General features: G+C 48.8%; 2 protein-coding genes across 3 annotated transcripts in view; one reads left to right on the top strand and one right to left on the bottom strand.

The window, feature by feature from the left end:
- The first annotated feature begins 1927 nt into the window (after positions 1 to 1927).
- On the top strand, positions 1928 to 11506 carry LOC143834288 (uncharacterized). Of its 2 annotated transcripts, none has more exons than XR_013229760.1 (5): positions 1928 to 3162; positions 3972 to 4055; positions 5274 to 5619; positions 6235 to 6824; positions 7300 to 7433. XR_013229760.1 is itself a non-coding variant. In XM_077330986.1 (5 exons), the coding sequence occupies exons 1-5, from the start codon at positions 2644 to 2646 to the stop codon at positions 9830 to 9832; spliced, it is 1371 nt and encodes a 456-aa protein (XP_077187101.1). In that variant the 5' UTR covers positions 1962 to 2643; the 3' UTR covers positions 9833 to 11506. The 2 variants fall into 2 exon arrangements, 1 of the variants encoding a protein (XP_077187101.1); XM_077330986.1 differs by lacking the exon at positions 6235 to 6824 and adding an exon at positions 9618 to 11506 and having other exon boundaries at positions 1962 to 3162; positions 7300 to 7506.
- The window catches only part of CLU (clusterin), a 21455-nt gene continuing 19985 nt past the window's right edge, over positions 10381 to 11850 (bottom strand). The window contains exon 9 of the mRNA XM_077331004.1: positions 10381 to 10613. Coding sequence (XP_077187119.1) covers positions 10607 to 10613 — 7 coding nt within the window. The 3' untranslated portion in view covers positions 10381 to 10606. The remainder of the gene's footprint in view (positions 10614 to 11850) is intronic.

Raw genomic sequence — 11850 nt, 5'->3', positions numbered from 1 at the left:
AGGGTACTAGTAGCTTCGTCTGGCCAAAAGGAGGGCCAGCTGAGCTACTTTAGTGACCTAAGCCTCCAAGAAGGAATCAAGAATCATGCCTAAATTACTAGCTGTTAGTGCAGCCATAAACTCTACACCATCTAGGCAAAGTAAGAGTGCCTCCTGGCCCTTTCCTACCCAACCTCAGGATGTCCAGCTTGGAGGGGTTGAGTTTCAGATGGCTACTAATTTGCAGTTCCGCAAGACATTGCACACAATCTGCCACACTCCTGAAACAGTCCCGCAAAAAGCAATTCGTTGTAGTGCTTAAAGGGAAATCGGGAAAAGTGGATTCACCCTCCGAAAAGCGCTACTCTCTTGCAAACAATCTGCAACACTAGCGAAAAAGACCTGTGCGTTCCCATTGTTGCGGTTCCAGCAAAGTCCCTCCCCTTGGCTCTCTCCTCCGAACTTCCAGCGTAGCAATCGCCATTTTTTTTTCTCGGAGCGAGCAGAAAGCAACGATCCAGCGAGCCTTCATTCACCCAGCGAGGCTTCACCGGCTACAGTCCCTCCACAGAAGTGCTTTAAAGCTCCCCTAAGTCCCCAACCAAGCACAACACAACCCCGTTTGCCAGTTCCCTTAATTTTCGGCCGAAAATCGTGCCCGTGCATGGGGGGGGGATTTTTCTTTTCACTTGGGGGACTGTGGTAACGATGAATCGTCAGCTCACGCACCAGCTGCCAGCTAAATGGGGCTCTCCGTTGCAATGAATTAACGCATATTCGTTGCAACATGTTTTTTTTTAACTTAAAGGGAAAGGGACTCTCCCGAAGCATGATACCAACTGCCCATTGGCTGTTCGTTTGACTGACGGCCAGGGGCGGGACAAAGCACAGGAAAAATCGCTTCCTGTCTAGTGAGTTTTGCAAGACCGGAAACCTGTGGGAAACGAATGAAACGCTACTGGATTCCACTAAAAAAGCAGGTATGCATAACGCCGAGATTGCACTTTTAAAAATAGCATTTCCACTTTGTGGGACCAATTGACAGCATTGGTCCTTGTGCGGAAACACCCCAAATATCTGGACCAGCCATTTAAAAATGTTAAAGAGGGTGACAAAATTGCACCTTGCAGAACTCCACAAGAGACAAACCCTGTCAAAGAAGCCTTGAAAGACGTCAAATACAAAGGTAAAGGCGACTGCCCCCTGAATCCAGTGTGTTCAGTGCCCATTCCAGAATGAATTGGTGGCTTCTTTGCACTTCTGTGGCCCAAGAGCGGGAGGGGAGCTGTAGGCATTCTGTCACGGCAGCTCCTTCAGGGTGGCCCTTCTCCCTGGAAACCGCAACTTCTGCTAGTTCCTGCATTTTTATACCATCCTTTCTCCAAGGCGCAGTCTAGAAACCATGTATTTGTGCCCACTTTACCGTGCACCACCCCGTGTGGCTTTAACATCTGTTGGAAACAGAATTCCAGGGGCTGTGGAGAAGTAAGCCCAGAACGAGTTCCAGCTTTCCATGACGTAGGAACCTTGAAAAGTGAGGCAGGGGGTCCAAGGAAATGGAGGAGGAGAAGAGGGGGTTGCAGGTGTGTCTGCTGTGTCCATATGTCAGTATTGTTTGGACCAGCTATGGGGAGTCTGTCTGGGAAGTAAGGAAGAATCTATCATGCAGGGCTGAGGGGTGGGGTGGATCTGTCCCTTGGCCAGATGGGTCTGGCAGAGGCCAGATGAGGGCAAGCACCACTGAGGTGCCGTGGAAGGAAACCAATTGCCAGCTATGCTTGTGTGTTCATCTCTGAGGCAGGCTTTTGGGCGTTCTGCCAAAGCTCGAAATAGCTTAACCTCCAGGGTATCTTGCTTATGGGGGCGGGGGGGGGGGTCTTTGCACCTGCTCAAAGACATGCCAAGTTAGTTCCCAGGAGGCGGCCAATCGCCTGGGACAGTCAGGGAGGGGATGGACAAGGAGCCCATGAATATTTCGGGGTTCGCGACGCTGGAAGCCGCCCATGGGGCGGGAGAGCCCGGTAGGATCCCGGGTGGGGCTCCTCCCCGCGGGTTTCTTTTTCTCCTTCCCGTGGCATTTGCCGTGGAAGGCGGGCCCAGCTCGGGAGAGCAAAGTCCCCATCGGGCGCCCATCGGGTCTGGGAAGAGCAGCGCGAAGAGGATTCGCACTCCGGAGATCCAGCCGGCGAACAGATCGTACCAACCTCCCCGCCCCTCCCCCATTGGAGCCGTAGGGGAAGCTGGAGCCACTGTAGGGTCTTCTTGCCGGCGGAAGCGATCCCAGCATGCACCTTTAAGACCGACAAAGTTTTATTCAAGGTGTGAGCTTTCGTTTGTAGGATAGCCTTTTTGTCACTTCATCCTTCCTGTCAGGGGTGCGGAGTTTTCATAGGCTTCAGGAGAGAAAGGCCTCTGCATGTTCTCCGAGTCAGCAGGGGAAGAACTTTGCCCATCGCCAGAGACCTGCAGACGGTGCCTGACTTCTGCACACCAACAGGGGCAGCCGAGCCCAGCGACAGACGGATCTTTCCCGGGTTAGCGAGGCAACAGGGGTGGGGCGCAAAACGGATTCGACGGCCGCTAGGGGGCAGCGGGAGCGCTCAGAGCCGACCACGGACGGACCCGCCGGGTTGCTTTCGGTTTCCTTTCGCATTGCGATGAAAGATGCCACCGAAGGAAAAGGAGGCCGCAAAAAGAGAGACTAGCAAGGCGGAGGGTCACATGTGGGGCTTCCCTGGGCAGCCTCAGCTTGCAGGGCCGGAGCTGAGGGGATCTGCCGTCGGGCAGAAAGGAGGGCAACCGGGCTGTCCCTCGGAGGGGTCTCCTAGGCGTCTCTCCTCCCACCAGGCTCGGGGCTTGGAGCCGGCAGCCGATCTCAGCGCGGGGAGACGTCGAGGGAAGCCCAGCGGCAGGCAGGGAGGAGGATCCGGCGCCGCAGCGTGTCCAGACTGCGATCCCAGAGCTGCGCCCCACTGGCAGGGCTCCCCTCTGCCCGGCAGCGGCGCCCATCGGCCACCTGGGAACGGGAACGGCGAGCCGGCCCTGAAAGACACATCCGCTCCCGGAGAATCCGAGGCGGGTCCGGAGTCTCGGAGCATGATTTTCTGGCCCTTGAGCAAATTGTCGCTCTTCTCGAGTGCCGGGAAGGCGTCTGCGGAGAGTCCCGGGAGCCCGCCGCCGCAGGTGAGAGTGAGCCTGGCGCAACTCTGAAGAAGCGCTGGGGCTCCAGCCCCTTTCAAAGCTAAGCAGTGGTGTGTTTGGGGGGGAGGGGTGCGTTTTATGGACCCTCCGAGCCCGTTCTAGGGCTGGGTCCCAGCCAGGCAGGTGAGGAGTTCCGGGTCCATCCCTGGGACTTATGACCGGGGAGGGGGGGGATTAACATGTGCTGAATACCTTTCCCTTTCCCTTTCAGGGTGTAATAATGACTCTGTCAGCGGAACAATTTTTTCTGTCCAGAAAGTTTCTACAGAACGGTGTAGGGCTGGGGAAGTTGATTTGCAGTAGAGGAGCAAGATTTGACTCCAGCAGCGTCTGAAAGACCATCAGAAGTTCCCAAGAGTCAAAGCTCTGCTGTCTGACAAAGGGGGCTTTGTCTCTCGAAAGTTTATGACCTTGAAAACTTGCTGGTCTTTCAGGGTCTGTGGATTCCAAACTGCTCCCATTTCTCATTTCATCCTGCCCGAATGTGATTTCGAATGCCGTGTTTTGGCTCTGTGGCAGCCCCGCCCAGTGGTTCCCAAAGTGCAGAGTGAAGTGAAACTGGATTCAGACAGCTCCCTTCCCCGCAGAGGCCTTCTGAGAATGTGCATGTGCTTCCAAGAAGAGTTGCCCTACCGCTAAGTCTGGACACAATACAAAAGGGGCCTGGCCTCCCAGCGGTGCCTCTGGGCCTGTGTATCTGTTCCTCTTCCAGGTCAGCATGCTCAAATGAAGCCTTCAACTTGTGGTCAGTCTTTCATGCCACTTTTAATGCACTTTATTATTTGTTGCAGCACCTGAAGCAAGGCAAGGCAAAGCCCAAAAGCAATTTGATCCCAGAGACAGATGAGAGCCTATCAAAAACCAACCCACTGGAGGTGAGACTGAAGATAAAGACACCTTAGAAGTAAAGGTTCACAGGCCCAAATCCTTATTTGACCATGAAGCAGTCCTTCTTTCCATCTCCCCTACATCAAGGGTGATCCAACAGATAATATGGGAGAGAAAGACTCATGGAATCTGCCACTTGAAAACTTGCTGGTCTTTCAGGGTCTGTGGATTCCAAACTGCTCCCATTTCTCATTTCATCCTGCCCGAATGTGATTTCGAATGCCGTCTTTTGGATCGGTGGCAGCCCCGCCCAGTGGCTCCCAAAGTGTAGAGTGCAAATGAAAATAGGCCCAAACAGTTCCCTTTTCCAGGAGGCTGAAGTTGGTTCCCAGTTCCTTATTTGAATCGTGGCCATTCATGATCTATTCTAGAATTCAAGCAAAAACACTGAGGACAGTTTGAAATCTCTGAACCCCAGAATAAGATTTGGACCACCATAAATCATACACCCCCACATTCAGGGGACTATTTCCTAGATCAAAGTCCATAGGCTATTTCCTAATCCAAAGTGCTGTTCTTGTACCAGCTGTTCCAAAGTGGAGTGCCCCTACAACAATCACTCAAGCAGGTATTGGAGCCAGGCTGCACACTAAAAAAAAAAATCTTTGGACTTCCCAAAATGACATACACCCCACACTCCATATGCTAACTGGACAGATAACAACAGAATGTAAGCCAGTGCATATCCGAAAGGGAAAAAATTCCCAACAATAAATACTATACACTAAAATCAGGCAAATCAGTCACAAACAACGGGCAGACAACGACTCACAGCATGGAAAGATTAAAATTGTTAGATTATTGCATTCTAGAATTTTTTAAAATTCATTTACTTTCCTTATTTATACTTCATTTCTTCAGAGTGGGGACCCAAAGCAGCTTACATTGTTCTCCTCTCTTTCATTTTATTATCATTACAAACCTGTGGGCTTCCACTGTAATATAGCATAAGAGTTCTAATAAACATGGCGATTAAAACGGACAAAAACGGAGAACCATAGAAAAAGAATAAGTATCAGACATGACAGATCATAAATAAATTCACAAAATAGAAGTAGAAAATTAGGAAACATGAGAATCTTGTATCTGAGCTACTTTCTCAGGAGCCCTGGTTCCTCCTTTGAGGGTTTTCCCATAATGCTCTGTGCTTTGGGATAATCCCATTTCCCGCTTGTGATGGTTGATAATTTTTTTCTCTCTTGTAGGTTCTGAGGAATTCCTCACACCCCCTGTCCTCACAATTCCTCCAGGCCATAGAGGGGCCCTTCCAAATCGTGAATGACTTGCTGGATGAGAATCAGCAACTTCAGAAGGAACTGAGTGAGGTCAAGTTGTTTCAGCAGGAGCTGCAGAAGTGGCGAAGCAGCAAGGGGATCTCAGCACATCACCTGGTGGCTGAGAATCAGAGGCTCCGGCAGGAGCTGCAGGAACTGAAGAATGCCCAGGAGGCCCTCTTAATTGAAAATCAGGAACTCCGACTGGCACTTTGGAAGAGGCCTGAACCTGAGAGCGAGACAAAAGCCAAAGAAGTGCCAGTTCCACAGATTAGAGGTATCTATCGGAGCATCTAGAGGGGGGTGATAGTCAAGGAACAGAGACATAGATTTTAGTAAAGGTTATTCCTCTCTGAACCTTTTTTGGAAAATTGGGGTGGGGGGAAATTAAATCAGGCCAGCAGCATGTCTGCCCGGCTTGGCTGGTGGCAGTGGGGCTTTCTTACCTCCCTGTCTTAATATCACAGGCTGCTGGCAAAGTGGTTCTTAAACGGTGTCCTAAATTTAGAACTTAAAAGAAATCCAATTCTAGAGCCATAAAAGCTTGGAATTCTAAAAGCAGAATAAATCATGCACATGTGCTCAAATCTTAACCAGAATAGTCCCAGAGTTTCTGGTTTACAGAAACAGATTTTTGGACCCCTGTCTTAACTTTTGCAGATGTTGTTTTGCACACTTTCAGTTGCACCAGGCAAGCCCCTGACAGGCTTGTAATATGTCAGGGATTGACAATAGGTTTGCCAGATGCTCTCTCTATATATATTGCTAACAGCTAATGAAGGATCACAGGGAACAAACTGAGAGGGGAGATAGTGTTGTATGACATCATGCCAAACTCTACAATGATATCTCCAGGTCTAGAAATGTTCCCTATCTCTGTTTTTTACCATAGAGTTTGGGGGAAATCATAGAATGTTGCAGATGACATCACTTCCTATTGCACAATGCCTCCCCCAAGGTGTCAGTGATGAGCTGGAGATCTCTGAAGAAGGCCTTAGGCCTTGGTTAGAAAGTGACAGGCTGGTGACTCTTACTCAGCCCCTCCTCTATGCTGAATATTCTGACTTCCAAATCAAATCCCCCCAACTGTGAACAGAAGTGGACCAGGAGCTGCTGCTTGCTAATGGTGCCACAACCCTGAACTTCCAAGCAGCCAAGTTCAGATCCTTTAACCTGGAAGGGCACTGCAATATGGGGGAGTGTGTTAATAGCTGGGGCAAGACAGTTAACTACTTCCTGTGAAGCCCAGAAGCAATCACAGATCCTGAGTCAACTGTCCAGCAGCAGTCATTATACAACCAGGATGGAAGCATTTCCAAGGCCAGGGGATGAGCTGGCATGGCAGAGTGAGGGATTCAGTGATAAAACGGGAGATGGGCGGTGAGTGCTGTATGCCTCCATGACCTCTTTGCAAGAACGACACCTATGAACAGCTGGAGGTTCAACTCAAAGACATGTTTATGGTTAAGCATAGGTGTTATGGTGAGTGGTGACTGTTATTCTGGAATGGGCATTGGTGGAGATTGGATTATTTATTTACTTTATGGCATGTGTGCAGTATAACCAGGAGATCCTAGGATTGTCTGGCAAGCAGGCAAGAGACATTCAGAGGTGGTTTCCCCTTGCTTGCCTCTGTGTCATGACCTCTAGTGCTCCTTGGTGGTCTCCCATCCACATACTAATGAGGGCCATCCCTGCTTAGCTTCCAAGATGGTCAGGGCTGTATTGGTGTTTAGTTATTGGAGTTCACTTGATACCAAACATATATACAAAGGTCTGTTGTGTTAGTCATGTGTATTTCTGACCCAAAAGAAAACTCCTATGGCCGTTTTGCAGGGGGGTTGCTGGGCATTTGAAATGGGCTAAAGTCCTATAGGAGGTGGTGAAGGTGAGGTGAGACTTTTTTGGGGACATTGATGGAGTTGGTCCCTTTCCTCCACCTTTTCTCCTGCCCCAGCCTTCCCTGTGCAGGTCCAGAGAAGTGGGGAGACAGGTGGTTGTGAGAAGCAATTTGTGCATGATGTGGCTAGGATCCTGAATGGCCACCAGGTCTCACTCCAGGTGCAGGAGTATCAAGAGGGTTTGGAGCACCTTCAGCTGCTGTTTTCTCCCATAACCAGCCGTCAAGACGCTGATATCGACAATGCTCTCTATGGACTCAAAAGTAAGTAGGTCTTTTAAGGTCTGTGGGCTCAAGGCAGGCCCATGCAACGGCCTGGGAATGCTCGTAACAATTGGCCTCCTCTCTTGGCTTCTCAGTGGCTTCCTTTGATCATGTTGGCATCGGATGCAAGCTCCACAGTAGCCCAACTTTTTGCAACCTCCCCTTCCCTCCCAGGAGCTATTGTTTCTGATGAGGCACAGGGGAACTTGCATAAGACTCCCAGGGTCATTATTCCCAGCTCATCAGCTATTTTGTTTGCTCAAAGGGCCTAACTGCATGAAAGACGGTCATCGGAATGCTCTACAAGGAACCGTCAATCAGATATTTGCTTGCTGGCAAATTAATTCTTAGGAATCTCAGGCCAGGTGCAGATTCGAAGTGGATCCTGTGGGAAACCTTCCCTGCTATGCTGTTTTCCAAACCTGAAACAGCACCAGGGAATGCTATTGACCCCATTAGGGAAACCTATGTCTCTGGCATCAGTATGCCAGAGCCCCTTTGGGCAAAGAGACATATGGAGCCGTTTCAGTTTACAGAAATTATTGGGTGGGGGAGACACTGGTTTCTTCTTTTTTGCCATGGTTCCAATCTGTGCCCCATGTAGCTGAGAATTAGATTTCCAGTGCAGATCTTGCAAACATCCATAAATCATGCAGACGCAGAGAAAAAATGTACAGGTTAGAGCTCATGCTAAAGGCTATTCTGTGGTGGTGGTGGCAGAGAAACGATTTTTCTCCACCATGAGTGTTGTCAAAGTCTGACAGGTGCTTGGGGGCTTATTCCAGGTACTCCAGCCTACAGGATTAGGTGGACTGCTCTGCACCCAGCTGTGATCTTTGTTGCTAAACCCTTTGCAGATAAAGTATCTTCACATTAACAGTAACAAGTTCAGTCGTTCCCAGGGTGTTCATTTGTCCAATAGAGCAGGATACCCATCAGCATGGACAGGAATCTGCTTGTACAATCCTTGCCCCTGAGAAATGCCTATGGACCCAAGAGTGTTGAATAACTACCATCTAGTCTCAAATGTACCATTTTTTAACAAGGTGATTGAATGATTCCTAAGATCATATGGTATCTCCGTCATCCTGTCTCAGACAGTGGCCAACCAGTTCCTCCAGAGGCCCAACAGCAGGGCATAGAGGCCACCTGACTGGGATTCAGAGACTTGGTGCCCCTAAATGTGGAGGTTCCCCTCAGCCACCACGGCTAGACATTGTTCCCTCTTGTGAATCAAATATGACATTGTTGGACTTTAAGGGTAACTTTCCATTGACCTGAATGTTGAACATAATAGCATTGCAGTCACTGTTCCCAGTTGGTGTAACAACCTCTGAATTTTTCACTAACTCTTGAGATCTGTTCAGAACCAAGGCCAAGATCACTACCCCTCTGGTTGACTCTGTGATCTGTTGTTCTTGAGCACATGTTTACCCAGTCAATGTGAGGATAGTTGAAGCTTCCCAGTATAACAAGATTATCTGCTGTAGTCACCTCCCTTACTTCCCCATCACACTAAGTTTTTTAAAATTTTTGAGTGGGTGAAGGGTGATCCAGGAGATGTTGTTTCCTTAGACTTCCAGAAAGCTTTTGATAAAAGTTCTACATCAAAGACTCCCAAGTAAATTCAGCAGGTCCTCTCGTGAATTAAAAATTGGTTAATTAATAGGGAACAGAGAGTGAGTATAAATGGACAGCTTTTACATTGGAAAGTGATAAGCAAGTGTACCATAGGGGCTGTGGTCTGCAGTGGTAGTCTGGTGCGTTTTCACTTGTTAATGATTTGGAGTTGGGAGTAAGCAATGAAGTGGGTAAGTTTGTGGGTGACACCAAATTGTTCAGGGTGGTGAGAACCAGAAAGGACTGTGAGGTGCTTCAGAGGGATCTGATTTCAATGCTAGCATGTTTTAATGTTTGATATGCGGCACCTTGGGATCACTGTTTGGGTGGAAAGCTGTCATAAAAATATTTTAAATGAAGGGATGAGTATGTTAGGTATCTCACCACCAAAGCACTGTGGCCAGTCATTTCAGTCAGTGTTCTGCTCAGATCCCTCTTAAGACCACCTCTTGCCTGCGTCTAAATGTTTGTTGTTTTGACTTTCATTTCAGGTACGCAAAAGACCCTTCTGGTTGTTTTCCATCACCAGGCAAAGAGCAGCACTAAATTCTTTGCTGACCTCAAGTCACAAGTCCAGCACCCGGCCCTGGTGGGCACTGTGCATGCCTACTTCTCCATGCAAGATGGGTTCTACCATTGCCAGATCAATCAGGATGCCGTGGAGGCTGTGGCAGCTATCATCATGCAGCATATACAAGATGGCTGAGGGGAGACTGCACAGCTTTTGGTGCGCTGCCTTATTGACTTTAATCTGCTTTTTTGATGTTTGTACTGTTTGAGTTGTTACTTGCTTCAGAGATCACCGTAGAAAGGCACAATGTCCAACTCGGAAAGACCCATTAAACAGATATCATGTGAAAGATCGTTGCTTTAGGATGCTTTGGGCTGATCCTACGTTGAGCAGGGGGTTGGACTAGATGACCTCTATGGAACCCTTCCAACTCTATGATTCTAAGATCTGAAAAGTGTTTTTCAAGCATTTTGGAAGCTTACTGGAATAAGTGTAGAGAATAGTTTGGTTTACCATTTCAGGGGATTTGCCAGAGACGCTGGTGGGCTGCAGAGGTTCCTTAGTCCTAGATCCAGAGGATACATGAACTCCTTATGTCCTATTACTCCATCTGAGGAATTTTAAATCTGCTGGCCAAAACTGTACCAGAATTGGGATTCTAATCCACACCTCCCTGAGGTTATAAATATGCAAACTCCATTCTACAATATGCAAATATGCAAACTCCAAGTCTAGCAACAACATTGTACAACGCCAGGCTTAAATCTTTTATTTCAGATGTGGGTCAGCAAAGACCCAGCAGCAAAATTAGGGCGGGCGACACAGTGTGTGAACTACAAGTGCAAACAGATGGGACTTGGTGGGCGCAGCTCTGCTGTGGCAGCTACGAGGCAGGAAGGCAGGAACGGCAGAAGGCTATGGCTTCTTTCTCTCCCTTGTCGTGGCCAAAGATTCAAGTGCCAGGAACAGCTACAGCCTGGGGGAAAGAAGGAAAACAGCTTTAGAAGGGGGGATTTCCTGGTATGGACCTATGGGGGAAAACACATATCTTTCTTAACACTGTGTGATTTAGGCTTGCCAGCAAGAGGCTGGAACATTCCTGGAGATTTTGTGGATGCAGCCTTGGGAAGGCAGCATTTAGGGTGTAATACCATAGAGTCCATCTTGGAATCATAGAATCATAGGAAGGGGCCATGTAGGGCATCTAGTCCAACCCCCTGCTCAACGCAGGATCAGCCCAAAGCTGATCTTCCAAAGAAGCAGTTTTCACCAGAGGACCTAATCACTGCCACCTAGAGATAAGATGTAATTCCAGGAGATGTCCAGGCCCTACCTGGAGGTTGGCAATCCAAGTGATTCTATGGAGCACAGGTCTTTGGTAGACACTGTTCCAGATCACAAGCAGAGATTGGAACAGAGAGCAGAGAGAGAACTTTTGCCTTTGTGGTTCTCAGCATAGAGATAAAATATCTGGAACCCGGCATGTGAGGAGGTGCCCTTCTTGCTGCACCATGTAACCGGAGCAAAAAGCCAGGGACACAATCTGTGTAATCCCTTTCATAAGAACCAGCCCAATGGCACCTAACAGGATGCAGAACCATTAATCAGGCCAGAAGGGAAAATAAAAGGAGGGATGGAAAGCATTTTGTTTAGGCCATGATTTTAAGGCCTTTTCTTGGCAGGAAGTGGTGGAAACATCTGGACATGTTCCATGGACCAGTAAATCTGCACCTAGACAGCAAGCTGGGCTTCACATGACTGCCGGCTCCTCCAGACAAAACAATCCATCCACACAGAAAACAAACATCAGGGTTCAGTGGAAGCTGCTTCCCCGGCATACCAGTTTCTCTAGGATGTTCCATGTTTCACTCAGCCATGCACACCCCTCCCAGCCATCTGAAATGGCACAGTCCAGACTTCAGCTGCCCATCGCAGTGAGAACTAAGCCACAGCTGTACATGGGCCTCCCCTCAAGATCAAGTCAACTCCAATTGGTCCAGAATGCTGCTGCTCGAGTAATAGCAGGAGCTAGAGCGAGCACGCATATTCTGCAGATGCTCCATTGGCTGCCCATTTTTTACCAGGCTCTATTTCAGGGAGAGTCAGCTTGGTGTAGCAATTAAGAGCAGCAACGTCTAATCCGAAGAGCTAGGTTTGATTCCTCATTCCTCCAAATACAGCCAGCTACAGTTTCTCTCTGAGCTCTCTCAGCT

This window comes from Paroedura picta, chromosome 1 (assembly GCF_049243985.1).
Source record: "Paroedura picta isolate Pp20150507F chromosome 1, Ppicta_v3.0, whole genome shotgun sequence".
In the NCBI taxonomy this organism is placed as follows: domain Eukaryota; kingdom Metazoa; phylum Chordata; class Lepidosauria; order Squamata; family Gekkonidae; genus Paroedura; species Paroedura picta.
The sequence above is the reverse complement of the archived record's forward strand: the minus strand, read 5'-3'. Positions and strand labels throughout refer to the sequence as shown.